This window comes from Pseudorasbora parva, chromosome 2 (assembly GCF_024679245.1).
Source record: "Pseudorasbora parva isolate DD20220531a chromosome 2, ASM2467924v1, whole genome shotgun sequence".
Classification (NCBI taxonomy): domain Eukaryota; kingdom Metazoa; phylum Chordata; class Actinopteri; order Cypriniformes; family Gobionidae; genus Pseudorasbora; species Pseudorasbora parva.
The window spans coordinates 54,551,545-54,569,614 of NC_090173.1; the positions used below are offsets into that span (position 1 = coordinate 54,551,545).

Consider the following 18,070-nt stretch of genomic DNA (forward strand, 5'->3'; position numbering starts at 1 on the left):
CTTTCTTTCTTTCTTTCTTTCTTTCTTTCTTTCTTTCTTTCTTTCTTTCTTTCTTTCTTTCTTTCTTTCTTTCTTTGCTTATTTCCTCCTATATTTACAAGAGGTAGCAGGTTATTTAAATAATATCACTCATGATAGGACGTCAAAGGGGAACAAATAAATAAATAAAAAAAAAACAGTTGAAAGCTGGAAATGTGATGTGAAATGTAGAATTTAACCCAAAACAAGCTGAGTGAGTCTAACTCAATGAAAGGATATAAGGATGTTTCTGCATATAAACCACAAACGTACAAAATGTAATAATATATCACATATATTTTTTAAAGAGGGTATTTATTTATGTTAAATATATAAAATATTTTAACACGAGTTTACAAAAATGTCTGTCATATTTATATGTATGTCATATTTTTTGTCATATTCGGGACAGTGTATATTCACTGGAGATTCATACAGCTATATATTTATTTATTAATTTATTGGTTTTCAGCTAGGTGGCTTTATTATTTAACGGTAATGTTTTTATTTTTTATTGAACGTATATTACGGCAAATATTTAATATTAACGTTAGGGACTTAAACCACGGTTACACCGGGTTACACTGATGTTTACAGGAAGTAGAGGTTGACAACATCCGGCCGCGAGTCCAGCGGCAGCAGTTGCAGTTGCAGCATCCCTCCCGTGTTGGAATAATAGCAGGGTGGTGGAGGATGATTTCGGCCGGTGCGAGAGGACCGTCAGATCAGTGTCGCTCATCATGTGTCGGTGTCTGTGAGAGTCGGTGAAGCGTCTCTTCTTATGGCGGGACTGTCGCATTTAGTGCTGCGCGTGTCGGGCTCGTACGGGGTGTTCTCCAAAGGGCTCAGCCGGACTCTGCTCATCTTCTTTGATCTCGCCTGGAGACTCAGAGTCAGATTCCCCTACCTCTACGTCATCGCCTCCATGATGTTTAACGTGCGACTACAGGTGCGAGTCTATCTATCTATCTGTCTATCTATCTATCCATCCATCCATCCATCCATCCATCCATCCATCCATCCATCCATCCATCCTTCTGTATATCCATCTGTTTGTCTGTTTTTACGTCTGTCTGTCTAACTATCCGTCTGTCTGTCTGTCTATCCATCTGTCTGTCTATCTAACTATTTGTCTGTCTAACTATTCATGCGTCTGTTTGTCTGTCTATCTATCCATTTCTCTGTCTGTTTATCTGTCTGTTTGTCTGTTTGTCTGTCTATCTAACTATCTGTCTGTCTAACTATCTGTCTGTCTGTCAGTCTATCTTACTATCTGTCTGTCTGTCTGTCTAACTATCCATGCGTCTGTTTGTCTATCTATCCATCTGTCTGTCTGTCTATCCATCTGTCTGTTTGTCTATCTATCATCTGTCTGTCTGTTTGTCCGTCTGTTTGTCTGTCTATCTAACTATCCGTCTGTGTTTGTCTGTCTATTCGTCTGTCTGTCTGTCTGTCTGTCTGTCTGTCTAACTATCCATGTGTCTGTTTGTCTATCTATCCATGTGTCTGTTTGTCTATCTATCCATCTCTCTGACCGTCTATCCGTCTGTTTGTCTATCTATCATCTGTCTGTCTGTTTATCTGTCTGTTTGTCTGTCTATCTAACTATCCATCTTTCTGTCTGTCTGTCTATCTGTCTGTCTATCTATCCATCTGTCTGTCTACTCAGCCACCATGGTAGTGCTGTTCTAGCCCTAGACCATCACAGTGGTCAAAACTGCAACCGTCACAGCCCTACTGTCTATCTATCCGTCCATCTGTCTGTCTATCTATCCGTCCATCTGTCTGTCTGTCTATCTGTCTGTTTATATGTCTATCTATCCATCTGTTTGTCTGACTATCTATCTGTCTGTCTAGCCATCTGTTTGTCTGTCTGTCTGTCTATCTAACTTTCCATCTGTTTGTTTGTATGTCTATCTATCTAACTATCCATCTGTCTGTCTATCTATTTATCTGTCGGTCTGTCTATCTAACTATCCATCTGTCTGTCTATATACCTGTTTGTCTGTCTATCTGTCTAGCCGTCTGTCTGTCTGTCTGTCTATCTATCCATCCATCCGTCCTTCTGTATATTCATCTGTATATCCGTCTGTTTGTCTGTTTTTACGTCTGTTTGTCTAAGTATCCATCTGTCTGTCTGTCTGTCTGTCTGTCTGTCTGTCTGTCTGTCTGTCCGTCCGTCCGTCCGTCCGTCCGTCCGTCCGTTCGTCCGTCCGTCCGTCCGTCTGTCTGTCTAACTATCCATGCGTCTGTTTGTCTGTCTATCTATCCATCTCTCTGTCTTTTTATCTGTCTGTTTGTCTGTCTATCTAACTATCCGTCTGTTTGTCTAAATCTAAATTTCTGACTGTCTGTCCGTCCGTCTGTCTATCCAACTCTCTGTCTGTCTGTCTAACTATCCATGCGTCCGTTTGTCTGTCTATCTATCCATCTCTCTCTGTTTATCCGCCTGTTTGTCTGTCTATCTAACTATCCATCTGTCTGTCTGTCTGTCTAACTGTCTGTCTATCCATCTGTCTGTCTGTCTATCTAACTATCTGTCTGTCTGTCTAACTATCCATACGTCTGTGTGTCTGTCTATCTATCCATCTCTCTCTGTCTGTTTATCCGTCTGTTTGTTTGTCTGTCTGTCTGTCTACTCAGCCACCGCGGTGATGCTGTTCATGTTCACCGCCACAGCCCTATACCACCACCACAGCCCTACTGTCCATCTATCCATCCGTCCTTCTGTATATTCATCTCTATATCCGTCTGTTTGTCTGTTTTTACGTCTGTTTGTCTAAGTATCCATCTGTCTGTCTGTCTGTCCGTCCGTCCGTCCGTCCGTCCATCTGTCTGTCTGTCTAACTATCCATGCGTCTGTTTGTCTGTCTATCTATCCATCTCTCTGTCTGTTTATCTGTCTGTTTATCTGTCTGTTTGTCTGTCTATCTAACTATCCATCTGTTTGTTTATCTAAATTTCTGACTGTCTGTCTGTCCGTTCGTCTGTCTATCCAACTCTCTGTCTGTCTGTCTAACTATCCATGCGTCCGTTTGTCTGTCTATCTATCCATCTCTGTCTGTTTATCCGCCTGTGTGTCTGTCTATCTAACTATCTGTCTGTCTAACTATCTGTCTGTCTGTCAGTCTATCTTACTATCTGTCTGTCTGTCTGTCTAACTATCCATGCGTCTGTTTGTCTATCTATCCATCTGTCTGTCTGTCTATCCATCTGTCTGTTTGTCTATCTATCATCTGTCTGTCTGTTTGTCCGTCTGTTTGTCTGTCTATCTAACTATCCGTCTGTGTTTGTCTGTCTATTCGTCTGTCTGTCTGTCTGTCTGTCTAACTATCCATGTGTCTGTTTGTCTATCTATCCATGTGTCTGTTTGTCTATCTATCCATCTCTCTGACCGTCTATCCGTCTGTTTGTCTATCTATCATCTGTCTGTCTGTTTATCTGTCTGTTTGTCTGTCTATCTAACTATCCATCTTTCTGTCTGTCTGTCTATCTGTCTGTTTATATGTCTATCTATCCATCTGTTTGTCTGACTATCTATCTGTCTGTCTAGTCATCTGTCTGTCTGTCTGTCTATCTAACTTTCCATCTGTTTGTTTGTATGTCTATCTATCTAACTATCCATCTGTCTGTCTGTCTATTTATATGTCGATCTGTCTATCTATCTATCCATCTGTCTGTCTCTCCGTCTGTTTATCTATCTATCTGTCTACCTGTCTGTTTGTTATCTATCTATCCATCTGTCTATCTGTCTATCTGTTTGTTTGTCTGTCTATCTATCTATCTATCTATCTATCTATCTATCTATCTATCTATCTATCTATCTATCTATCTATCTATCTATCTATCTATCTCTTTCTAAATGTCTGTCTGTCTATCTAACTTTCCGTCTGTCTATCTAACTTTCCGTCTGTCTGTCTGTCTGTCTGTCTGTCTGTCTGTCTATCTATTTATCTGTCTGTCTGTCTATCTAACTATCCATCTGTCTGTCTATATACCTGTTTGTCTGTCTATCTGTCTAGCCGTCTGTCTGTCTGTCTATCTATCCATCCATCCGTCCTTCTGTATATTCATCTGTATATCCGTCTGTTTGTCTGTTTTTACGTCTGTTTGTCTAAGTATCCATCTGTCTGTCTGTCTGTCTGTCTGTCTGTCTGTCTGGTCCGTCCGTCCGTCCGTCCGTCCGTCTGTCTGTCTGTCTGTCTAACTATCCATGCGTCTGTTTGTCTGTCTATCTATCCATCTCTCTGTCTTTTTATCTGTCTGTTTGTCTGTCTATCTAACTATCCGTCTGTTTGTCTATCTAAATTTCTGACTGTCTGTCTGTCCGTCCGTCTGTCTATCCAACTCTCTGTCTGTCTGTCTAACTATCCATGCGTCCGTTTGTCTGTCTATCTATCCATCTCTCTCTGTTTATCCGCCTGTTTGTCTGTCTATCTAACTATCCATCTGTCTGTCTGTCTGTCTGTCTAAATGTCTGTCTATCCATCTGTCTGTCTGTCTATCTAACTATCTGTCTGTCTGTCTGTCTAACTATCCATACGACTGTGTGTCTGTCTATCTATCCATCTCTCTCTGTCTGTTTATCCGTCTGTTTGTTTGTCTGTCTGTCTGTCTACTCAGCCACCGCGGTGATGCTGTTCATGTTCACCGCCACAGCCCTATACCACCACGGTGGTCAAAACTACCACCGTCACAGCCCTACTGTCTATCTATCCATCCGTCCTTCTGTATATTCATCTGTATATCCGTCTGTTTGTCTGTTTTTACGTCTGTTTGTCTAAGTATCCATCTGTTTGTCTATCTATCCATCTGTTTTTCTGTCTATCCGTCTGTGTGTCTGATTATACGTCTGTTTGTCTAAGTATCCGTCCATTTGTTTGTCTGTCTATCTAACTATCCATCTGTCTGTCTATCCGTCTGTTTGTCTGCCTATCTATCCGTCTGTTTGTCTGTCTATCCATCTGTCTGTCTGTCTGTCTATCCGTCTGTTTGTCTGTCTATCTAACTATCCATCTGTTTGTCTATCCATCTGTTTGTCTGTCTATCCGTCTGTTTTTCTGTCTATATAACTATCCGTCTGTTTGTCTGTCTATCAGTCTGTTTGTCTGCCTGTCTATCCGTCTGTTTGTCTGTCTGTCCGTCTGTTTATCTATCTGTCTGTCTGTCTAGCCGTCTGTTTGTCTGTCTATCCATCTGTCTGTCTATATATCTTTGTCTGTCTGTCTATCAATCCATCCGTCTGTGTATCCATCTGTTTGTCTGTTTGTCTAAGTATCCGTCCGTCTGTCTGTCTAACTATCCGTGTGTCTGTCTGTCTTTCTAACTATCCGTCTGTCTGTCTGTCTATCTAACTATCTGTCTGTCGGTTTGTCTGTCTGTTTGTCTGTCTATCTATCCATCTGTCTGTCATCTATCTATCTGTTTGTGTCTAGCCGTCTGTTTGTCTGTCTATCTATCTAGTCATCCGTCCTTCTGTATATCCGTCTGTTTATACGTCTGTTTCTCAAAGTGTCTGTCCGTCCGTCTGTCTGTCTGTCTGTCTCTCCGCCTGTCTGTCTGTCTATCTGTCTAACTATCCATCTGTCTGTCTATCTAACTATCTGTCTGTCTGTCTTTCTGTCTGTCTATCCGTCTGTCGTCTATCTATCCGTCTGTTTGTTTATCCATCTGTCTATCTGTCTGTTTATATGTCTGTCTATCTTTCCATCCATCGTCTGTCTGTTTGTCTGTCTATCCGTCTGTCTGTCTGTCTGTCTGTGTCTATCTGTCTGTCCATCTAAATATCTGTCTGTCTATCTGTCTAAGTATCTCTCTGTCTATCTGTCTGTTTGTATGTCTATCTATCCATCTTTCTATCTGTTTAGCCATCTGTTTGTCTGTCTATCTAACAATCCAGCTGTCTGTCTATCCGTCTGTCTGTCTATCCGTCTGTTTTGTTGTCTATCTAAATATCCGTATGTCTGTTTGTCTAAATATCCATCTGTTTGTCTGTCTATCCAGCTGTCTGTCTATACGTCTGTCTGTCAATTTATATCTAACTATCTGTCTGTCTCTCTGTCCATCTAAATATCTGTCTGTCTATCTGTCTAAGTATCTGTCTGTCTATTCATCTGTTTGTCTGTCTATCTAAATATCCATATGTCTGTTTGTCTGTCTGTCTATCCATCTGTCTGTCTATATGTCTGTCTATCCGTCCGTCTGTTTGTCTATCTATCCGTCTGTCTGTTTGTCTGTCTGTGTCTGTCTGTCCGTCTATCTGTCTATCTATCTATCCATCCGTTTGTCTGTCTATCTGTCTACCCATCTGTCTGTCTTTCTGTCTGTATACGTCTGTTTGTGTGTCTGACGATCTTTCCGTCTGTGTTTGTCTGTCGATCCGTCTGTCTGTCTGTCTACCCATCTGTCTGTCTTTCTGTCTATCTGTCTGTCTGTTTGTCTGTTTATCCATCTGTCTATCTGTCTGTTTCTATGTCTGTCTATCTATCCACCCGTCTGTTTGTCTGTCTATCCATCTGTCTGTCTGTCTATCTGTCTATTTATGTCTGTTTGTCTAAGTATCTGTCTATCCGTCTGTCTATCTGTCTATTTATGTCTGTGTTTGTCTGTCGATTCTATCTGTCTGTTTGTCTGTTTATCTACAGTATCTGTCTGTTTTTGTCTGTTTATCTATCCATCCGTCTGTTTGTCTGTCTATCCATCTGTCTGTCTGTCTATTTATGTCTTTGTCTAAGTATCTGTTTATCTGTCTGTCTATCTGTCTATTTATGTCTGTTTGTCTAAGTATCTGTCTATCTGTCTATTTATGTCTGTTTGTCTAAGTATCTGTCTATCCGTCTGTCTATCTGTCTATTTATGTCTGTTTGTCTAAGTATCCGCTTGTCTGTCTGTTTAACCGTCTGTCTGTCTGTCTGTCTATCTATCTATCCATCTATCATTCTGTCTATCCATCTGTTTGTTTGTCTGTTTATCCATCTGTTTCTGTCTATCCGTTCATATGTCTGTCTATCCATCTGTTTGTCTGTCTATCTATCTATCTGTTTGTTTGTTTGTCTATCTATCCGTCTGTCTGTCTGTCTGTCTGTCTGTCTGTCTGTCTGTCTGTCTGTCTGTCTGTCTGTCTGTCCATCCAAATATCTGTCTATCTGTCTTAGTATCTGTCTATCCATCTGTTTGTCTATCTAAATATCTATACGTCTGTTTGTCAAAATATCCATCTGTCTGTCTGTCTATCCATCTGTCTGTCTATCTGTCTGTCTATACATCTGTCTGTCTGTCTATCTAACCGTCCTTCTGTTTGTCTGTCTATCCGTCTGTCTGTTTGTCTATCTGTCTGTCTGTTTGTCTATCTACCCGTCTATCTGTCTGTATATCCATCCATCTGTTTGTCTGTCTATCCGTTTGTCTGTCTACCATCTGTCTGTCTTTCTTTCTATCTGTCTGTCTATACCTCTGTTTGTATGTCTGTCTGTTTATCCATCTGTCTGTTTGTATGTCTGTCCATCTATCCATCCATCCGTCTTTTTGTCTGTCTATCCATCTGTCTGTCTGTCTATCTATCTGTTTGTCTATCTGTATATTTATGTCTGTTTGTCTAAGTATCTGTCTGTCTATCTGTCTATTTATGTCTGTCTGTCTATCCATCTGTTTGTCTATCTATCCATCTGTCTGTCTGTCTATACATCTGTTTGTTAGTCTGTCTATCCGTCTTTCCGTCTGTCTGTCTGTCCATCTAAATATCTGTCTGTCTATCTGTCTAAGTATCTGTCTATCCATCTGTTTGTCTGTCTATCTAAATATCCGTACCTCTGTTTGTCTGTCTATCTAAATATCCGTACGTCTGTTTGTCTAAATATCCATCTGTCTGTCTGTCTGTCTGTCTGTCTATCCATCTATCCGTCTGTCTGTTTGTCTCTCTGTCCGCCTGTCTATCTGTCTGTATATCTATCCATCTGTTTGTCTGTCTATCAGTTTGTCTGTCTACCCATCTGTCTGTCTTTCTGTCTATCTGTCTGTCTATACCTCTGTTTGTGTGTCTGTCTATCTATCCGTCTGTGTTTGTTTGTTTATCCATCTGTCTATCTGTCTGTTTATATGTCTGTCTATCCATCCATCTGTCTGTCTGTTTGTCTGTCTATCCGTCCGCCTGTCTGTATATCTATCCATCTGTTTGTCTGTCTATCTGTTTGTCTGTCTTTCTGTCTATCTGTCTGTCTATACTTCTGTTTGTGTGTCTGTCTATCTATCCGTCTGTATTTGTCTGTCTACCCATCTGTTTGTCTGTCTGTCTATCCATCTGTTTGTCTGTTTTATCTATCTGTCTGTCTATCCATCTGTTTGTTTGTTTGTCTATCTATCCGTCTGTCTATCCATCTGTTTGTTAGTCTGTCTATCCGTCTGTTTTTCTGTCTATCTATCCATCCGTCTGTTTATCTAAGTATCCGTCCGTTTATCATCTGTCTCTATCTTTTTTCTATGTGTCTGTCTGTCCGTCAGATTCAGACCAAGTTGTTTGTTTTTATGGCCATTATTTGGTCAACTTCAGACCGACTGTTTAAAAAGTAAGATATTTATTTGCTGTTTTAGTTTAGGATCATGTTTTTATGTCCAGTAACTTGAGCTGCATATTTCTGAACCGTCCTCAGTGTTCAGATCTCATAGTTCTGGCTAATCTCATCTTTGTCCCTGTTTCAGGTTCACATTGAGATTCACTGATTGACACGGAGCGGCTGCCTCATCGAAACCTGAGCTCCTGGACACAAAGCCCAGTAATGGCACTCCACTCTATGATCACCACCACAGACTTCATCAATGCAGCTTATGGATCTCATTTAACTGGGAGACACACTGACTGGAATACCAGTGGGAGTTATTCATACGATATGGACAGAGGCTTCATCGGAGGAGAGGAAGAGCAATGTACGGTTTTGTGTTACTTTCTTTATGTTATGCAAGTAAACAGCTCGTGCTCACCTCGAGCGGACAGTGATTTACCCACGAGGCTCAACATGACAGAAATGACGTTTGGAGTGCATGATTAAAAACTTCAGCCCAGCCGTGTAACGATGTGTTTCCCCCTCTCCGTCATTTTTGCATATACTGGTTTAGTTAATTTGCATGACAGCTCACAGTGGGACAGACTGCACCGCACACCTCCATCATGCGCTCACTGACACACAGAACTACAGGGATTTCCACACATAGCTGTATTTATTTGTCTGTGCTTTTGTTATTGTTAAATATGTGCATTATTGGGCAAGTGCATTTCGGAAGGATGCTGAATGTACTGTGATTTTAACTTTGACAATAAATTATGAAGGGATATTTTGCCTTGCTTTTTACTTTATTAACTGTGTCAAGTTCAATATATGATGCTGTTTTAAAAGTTCATTATTTTGTATATTGGGTGCAACAGGCTTTATGCCGAGCGTCCCATGAACAAGCAAAGACGGCGATATCTATATGCACGTTTAAAGGTGCAGTGTGTAGTATTTGAGGATCTATTGACAGAAACACACACACTCACACATACATACTCTCACACACACACTCGCGCATACATATGCACACGCTCACTCATGCATACATGCACACTCGCATGCATACACACTCACATTTGGGCACTCAGGCATACATACACACTCACGCACATACACTGACATGCTCATGCATGCACACACACAATCACACATACATACACACATACACATGCTTACACACACTCACTCAAGCATTCATACACAGACTCACTCGCGCACACACACCATCCAGCAAGCATACACACACTTACACATACAAACATGCACGCACACACACAATCACGCATGCATACACGTACATACATACACACACACACACACACACACAATCACCCTTCCATACACATTCACACACACACCCTCTTACATATGCATAACAATCATGCATACATACACACACACGAACATACACACCCCTCACACACATGCACACATACTCACACACAATCATGCACACATACACACACACACACACACACTCAAGCACTCACACATACACACACACACAAGCACACACTCACAAACACGCATACACTCTCCCACACACTCACGAAGACACACACACACTCACAAACACACACACACCCTCTCACACACGCACGAACACACACACACACACCCTCTCACACAGTCACTAACACACTGACACACACTTTTGTGATGGAAAATGTTATTGCACCCAGATAAAAGCTTCCAGAGTTCTCTTCATCAGAAGGGTGTAGTTTAGTTCCTGACACATGAGGGCACTATTTCATCCTCTTTTGAGCCATTTCAGTATTTACAGCGTGAAAGTGGTGATCTTTATTCTTAATAAAGACTAAAACACCTGAGCAGAACACTAATAATGAGCATCTACACAAAACATGCAACAAACAAAGGGAAAACACACACTTCACAATTAAATACAATAGAAAACACAATAGAATACAATAGAAATACAATAGAAAAGTAGATTAAACTTCATCAATAACATCACCGGATCTTCTTTATTATTAGTTTAATAAAGAGATTTCGGAGTTTCTATTATGAAAGTGAATTTAAAAATACATGTTTATGGATAAATGAAATAAAACATAGTGAACAAAATAAATAAACTGAGGAAATAGTGTTTGTTTAGCAACAAATATTATATTTCAAATTGAAGGAATGGGCAATGATATTGGTAACACTTAGGGGAACACATATTCACTATTAACTACGACTTTTGCCTCAATAAACTCCTAATTTACTGCTTATTAATAGTTAGTAAGGTAGTTTTTGTAGCATTTAAGTTTAGGTATTGGGTTGGATTAAGGGATGTAGAGTAAGGTCATGCAGAATAAGGCATTAATATGTGCTTTATAAGTACTAATAAACAGCCAATATCCTAGTAATATGCATGCTAATAAGCAACTAGTTAATAACTGAACCCTAAAATAAAATGTTACCATGATATATTTTCTTTTAGAGTTGATAAAATGCTGTTAGACTGTTTTCAGTGTATGGAGTGTGTTATGTATTGTGAATGAGTGTGTAAGGAGCACCTCTGCTCTAGTCTGTGTTGAGTTACTCAGGGGTGCGATCCGGTCATGCTGTAAGTTCAGCAGTGTTCGGCTGATAGCAGGCTATAGTGTAAAATACTGTTGCCAAGGCAACTGCCTAATTCTTTGCATCTCAACCCCCTCCACACACACAGGATTTTCCTGCACACTTGGAAAAAAAGAGGATTTGCAGATGAGCATTTGCTCAATGAAATGTTTTAATGTGGTTGACTAAAATGAAATGGACAGTTTGAATCAGATTTTTGGCATATTCTTCATATGAGATGAACAGATTTCTTGGGTATTTTTAACCGGGTCAGGCTTTGTAACAGCAAGGGCTACATACACATATGCATGATATCCATATGCAATTGCTGTGTATGGATGTGTAATGATTGACCTTTGTGTTAAAATATTAGACCGCCTGCAGGAAATGTCTAAATGGAGCGAGTGATGCTTTGTAATTTGGCTGTTTGAAGCTTTGATGTTTTACGCATAGGCAGGACCCGCGGCAAATATGACTTCCATTTTTGGTTTTGATGGTTAATTATTAGTCCTTTATTTACCCGTCTACTGCATTTATAGTCATGTTTTGTAAATGGTTAGTTCATTATTAACTAATAATTTATAAGTGACTTATAACTGAACGTTATTAAGTATTTTTGTTATAAAAAACAAAAAGTCTTAGTGCTGTTGGTCTGTTACTTATGGAAATAATAAAGGTAGTTTTATCTTACAATTCAGACTTTATAACTCACAATTGAATAATCAAATCAATCAGGCGGGTGGAGTTATGAGGAAGAGCCAGTGGAGTTACACGGTTTAGTCTCAAACTCTTTTCAAGTTGATGTGTTAGAAGCAGGAAAAATGGAGTTTGGCAAGGGCCAGATGACTGGGTCAGAGCATCTCCAAAACTGCAGCTCTTGTGGGCTGTTCCCGGTCTGCAGTGGTCAGTCTCTATCAAAAGTGCTCCAAGAGGAACAGTGGAGAACCGGCCACAGGGTCATGGGCGGCCAAGGCTCATTGATGCACGTGGGGAGCGAAGGCTGGCCCGTGTGCTCTGATGAATCAGGGTTTCTTTTACATCTCGTGGATGGCCGGGGATGTGTGTGTGCTGATTCCCTGGGGAACACATGGCACCAGGATGCACTATGGGAAAAAGGCAAATCAGCAGAGGCAGTGTGAGGTTACAGGACTCACAACTTACAGGACTTAAAGGATCTCCTGCTAACATCTTGGTGTCAGATATCAAAGAACACCTTCAAGGGTCTAGTGGAGTCCAAGCCTCGTAGGGTCAAGGCTAGCCTAGAAATCTAGACACACCCTAGCGGCAGCAAATCTAATCTGCCGTGAGTGTCGTCTAGCAACTCTCAATACCCTTCTGAGCTGTAAAAACCAAACTCTGGTCGGGCCAATCACATTGTGTATAGAGTCGGTGGGCAGGGCTAAACATAATGACGACGGCCGAGTTGCGTTTGTGTGCTTCTAGTAAACACAGAAACTGGCGAACGGCGGTCTTTCGAATCAGCTCTGACCACGACTCTGGAAGACTTGGAGTTAAGCTTTTCTCTGAGAAAAGAACAAAGAACGGCACTGAAGTCATTCTTAAGAAGGGAAGATGTGTTCGGAGTTTTGCCGACCGGACACGGTGAATGTTTAATCTATCAACAAGCTCTGTTTCACCTTCGTTGCTCTGGTTGGTTGTAGCGCTATCCTATCGCGTGCAGAGGGAGTTTGAAAGACAACCGTTTATCCGCCCCTCAGATTGAGCTGTCAATGGTGAGTTTCCAGACCAGACATCTTGATGTGGGTCTGTCAGGCTAGGTCAAGGCTGTTTTTGGCAGCAAAACTGGGACCAACACAATATTAGGAAGGTGGTTATAATGTTATGCTGGATCGGTGTATGTCTTACAGAATTAGAGGGAAATAACCTGTAACAATAATAACCACAAAAAAAAAAAAATATATATATATATAATTTGTCTGTTAAAACATTGAATACTCGTACAGGTCAGCAAACTGCAATCAGAGTAATAGATCTGAAAAGTAAAAGGACAAGAACAATGCATAAAATCCCACATAATCTCCCTCATAAACACGGACCTCTCCAATCATGTGTCCACAAATGCTCCATAAAGTTGCTGTAGTTTAGTCTGTAGTAAGGAATGTGACAGTATGACCATCAGCATAAACCACGCAGGATGTCCCATTTCTGTGACCCTCTGATGCCCCTTCCCAAACCTCAGGAACTATAAATCCACAGGATGCAGGCTCTTCCCCTGCCCCCTTAGGATTTGAGATCTACGAGGACTGTGGGTTACTTTTGTGTGCTCTGCTGGCTTTAAACAATTTAGTTTGAACTGTTAATGAATGGCCTTTCTCTTACCATTCAAAAGTTTGGGTTCAGTAAATTTTTTTTAAAGAAATTAATACTTTTAAGAAATTGCAAAATATTCAATCTCAAATGAATGTTGTTCTTTTGAACTTGTTATTCATCAAAGATTTCTGAAAACAAAGATTCAGCGTTGATCACAGGAATAAATGACATTGTAAAGTATTTTTAACACTTACAATAATGTTTAATTAGTTAACATGAACTAACAATTAACATTATTTCTAAAGAATGTATTAATCTTAGCGGTTTTTAACATTTCAGGCACATTAAAATTAAAAGTCGTGTCTGATATTATTAAAAGGCCTGAGCTGACATTAATTAACAATAGCATAAAGATTAACAAATACTGTAAATGTATTGCTTATTGTTAATGTTAGTTGCTGTATTATAACGGGACCTTATTGTAAAGTGTTGCCAAAATACAATCAGCGGCCACTTTATTAGGTACACCTGTTCTACCGCTCATTAAAGGATTAGTTCACTTTCTGATCATTTAACTCACCCCTTATCCAAGATGTGTGCGTCTTTCTTTCTTCAGTCAAAATGAACTATTTTGAGGAAAACCTTCCAGGATTTTTCTCCACATGATGGACTTCAATAGGAACCAACGGCTGAAGGTCCAGATCAATGCAGTTTCAGAGGAAGAGGCTCTACACGATCCCAGACGAGGAACAGGGTCTGGTCTAGACAAACCATTGGAAATGTTATTTAAAAAAAACATTTATATACTTTTTAACCTCAAATGTTTGACTTTGGTGTTCTTCTTCAAGGCGTATGACGGCTTCATGTCAGAAAGGTCAGGTGTGATGTAGGGTGAAGAACCGACCCAGTGCGGGAAAACTCCATCTCATGTTCTCCTCCATCTTTAAAACCGTCCGACATCGTTGTTTTACCTTTATTTTTGTAAAGGGAGTTTGATTTCGTTTTTCAACACTGGGTCGGTGCTTCCACCTACACCACGGGCCTGACCTTTCCGACGTGATGACGCCAAACATTGTGAAGAAACACAACACAGAAGTCGAGCATTTGAGGTTAAAGAGTATATATTTGTTTATTTATTTTAGAAAATGTCAGATGGTTTGTCTAGATCAGACCCTGTTCCTCGTCTGGGATCGTGTAGCCTCTAAAGCTCTTCTTCTGAAACTGCAGTGATCTGGACCTTCAACCGTTGGTTCCCATTGAAGTCCATTATGTGGAGAAAAATCCTGGAAGGTTTCCTCAAAAAAAACGTCATTTCTTTTCAACTCAAGAAAGAAAGACACGAACATCTGGGATAAGATGGTGGTGAGTAAAATATCAGGACATTTTGATTTTTCATTCCTTTAATGCAAAAATCATCGCATGACAGCAACCTAATGCATGTCGGCATGTAAACATGGTCGATTAAAGGCTCTCTATATTCTTTATCCCTAAATATGGCTTTATATGGTTTTTACTTGTTTCATCATTAGCCAAAAAAACTCTCCTAAGTCGGACTGTAGCAGCACACCTCTCCTCAATAAGACACGTGATCTGAGGGCTCATAGTAATGCACTGACTGAGCATGGATGGGGGTGTTTGGGGAAATGAGATGTTGGGGTGACCCGACTGAAGACACTGGAGCAGATGAAATGTGTTTGTCTGACTGCTCAATCAGGCCACGTGAAGTCGGTCAGCGTGCCATTATCTCCCATATTCTGCCAGACATATGCTGCCCGAGGGTGGCCGCCTCTGGTGCAGAGCACGCTGGGACATATTCGTCACGTCACATGCCTAATGCTGTGCTTATATGCCATCACTGACCGTAACGGTGGTGGAACAAAACGCGTCTTTAAAGTAACACTCCACTGTTTTTAGAAATAGGGCTTATGCTTGTCGGAAGACAGGCCAGAGCCACATCAAGATAAACTGTTCACAAGGAGCGGATAAACGCTTGTCTTTCAAACTCCCTCTGCACGCGATAGGATAGCGCTACACCAACCAGAGCAACGAAGGTGAAGCAGAGCTTGTTGATAGATTAAACATTCGCCGTATCCGGTCGGCTAAACTCCGAACACATCTTCCCTTCTTAAGAATGACTTCAGTGCCGTTCTTTGTTCTTTTCTCAGAGAAAAGCTTAACTCCAAGTCCTCCAGAGTCGCGGTCAAAGCTCGGAAGACCGCCATTCGCCAGTTTCTGTGTTTACTAGAAGCACACAAACGCAACTCGGCCGTCATTGTGTTAAGCCCAGCCCACCGACTCTATACATGATGTGATTGGCCCGACCAGAGTTTGGCTTTTACAGCTCAGAAGGGTATTGAGAGCTGCTAGACGACACTTGCGGGCAGATTAGATTTGCTGCCGCTAGGGTGCATCTAGATTTCTAGGCTATGTCGGAAGCAATGTTCAGATTCAAATATTTGCAAATATCAAGCTTTTAGTAATGTCAATCTTAACATCAATCAAAAAAAACACACACATACAAATCATTAGAACGATTCACACACATGCATTTCATTAATATTGGGTCATTATGATTAATATAAAAGTCAGTGTGACCAACTGAGAAAGTTAGTTGCAGCAGAGCAACCAGTGGGAAGAATGAGTCTAGAGCCCTGTATATTTAAAGGAACACTCCACCGTTTTTAGGGCTTATTCAATAGGGCTTATTCAACTTCTTTCCTACATTTAGATATGTGGGCAAATGCATTTTTGTCTTAGTGCATGCACTGTTTAAGTTTGGCAGGGTTGCCGCTAGCTTAGCTTAGCATAATGAATGGAATCCTATGGTGCCAGCTAGCATATCCCAAGTAAAAGTGATCAAAAACAAAAAACAAAAAAACGAATTCTTGCACTAATGGCCTGCACATTCACAACGAGTACAAATAGCGATGCAGATTAAGACGTGGGACTATATTATGGGGAAGCACTTGTGCCCAGAGATATCACGCAACACATTGCGATCGCTCAACAGCCGGAGGATGTGAGGATAAGAGTCGTGATATCCAACTGAAGATAAAAACTAAAACAATGGATGCACTGAGACAAAAAAATGCATTTGCCTACATATCTAAATGTAGGAAAGAAGTTGAATAAGCCCTATTTCTAAAAACAGTGGAGTGTTCCTTTAAACAGGACAGTTATACAGTGAATTAGGGTGGAATGGGACACTTTTTCCAAGTCATCTCAATGACAAAAAGTGTCTCAATCATCCTGAAGGACCAAAGTGACAGTCCTGACTTCCGCTGAGAAGCTCGACCCTAACCCGAGAGCACATGCATTGAGCAACTCGTGCAGATTGCAGCTAATGTAATTAGTATGCTGCGATCAGTCATGCATCACTCCACCAAAACCTCCTCGCAGACCAATGGGAGAAACAGACAGTTGTTCAGGATCTGCGCTTTTGACCATATTTGTGCAGCACAGATTATGCATATGACCTATTTTCAGTCTTGCAGCCTTGATATATTCAAAACAGAGCTTGCGCTTGACTCTGATTCAAACGCTAGCCTCTCTGTATAGTGTGTCCCACCCAAGGAAAACTGGGAAAACAGAGTGTTTCCTGGACTGCGTTAGACATCTGCTCCCAGAACAGGAAATACTCCCCCAAAACCTGAGGCTCCCTCAAGTCCTCTCTCTCACACACATACACACGCACATACACACACACACACACACACACACACACACACACACACACACACACACACACACACACACATACACACACACGTTTGTTTTTGTGAAATGTGGGGACTCTCCATAGGCGTAAGGGTTTTTATACTGTACAAACCGTCTTTAGTATCCCCTTACACAACCCCTAAACTTATCCATCACACACACACACACACACACACACACACACACACACACACACACACACACACACACGTGCGCGCGTTGGGTTTGGGCTTTCCATAAGATTTTTATATTATTTACCCTAAACCTAAAATGTTATGCATTTTTACATTTTCAAAAAACATTTGTATGATTTAAAAGCTGATGTTTTCCTTATGGGGACCAAAAAATGTCCCCACAAGCTCAATAATGACTGGTATCGCTATCTAGGACATTTGGTCTTCACAACATGGTTTACACACACACACACACACACACACACACACACACACACACACACACACACACACACACACACACACACACACACACACACACTTCACCCTCTCCTTGTAATAACTATGTCATACCCATGTCATCATACACATTTGTGTCCTGATATTTCACAAAAACATGCACACACACACACACGCACACGCACACACACACACACACACACACACACACACACACATGTTTGTTTTTGTGAATTGTGGGGACATTCCATAGGCGTAATGTGTTTTATACTGTACAAACCGTATTGTCTATCCCCTTACACTGCCCCTGCCCCTAAACCTACCCATCACAGGAAACATTCTGCATTTTTACTTTTTCAAAAAAACTCCTCCTGTATGATTTATAAGCATTTTGAAAAGTGGGGACATGGGGTAATGTCCTGATATGTCACCATTTTCTGTAATACCTGTGTCATACACATGTTATTATACACATTTTTGTCCTGATATGTCACAAAAACAAGCACACACACACACACACACACACACACACACACTCATTATAAC

At 40.8% G+C, this 18,070-nt stretch overlaps 1 protein-coding gene across 1 annotated transcript; it reads left to right on the forward strand.

Moving 5' to 3' along the window:
* The first annotated feature begins 618 nt into the window (after positions 1-618).
* On the forward strand, positions 619-9,342 carry LOC137055490 (small integral membrane protein 10-like protein 3). The gene is made up of 2 exons (XM_067429291.1): positions 619-967; positions 8,713-9,342. The coding sequence occupies exons 1-2, from the start codon at positions 800-802 to the stop codon at positions 8,731-8,733; spliced, it is 189 nt and encodes a 62-aa protein (XP_067285392.1). The 5' UTR covers positions 619-799; the 3' UTR covers positions 8,734-9,342.
* The last annotated feature ends 8,728 nt before the right edge of the window (positions 9,343-18,070 follow it).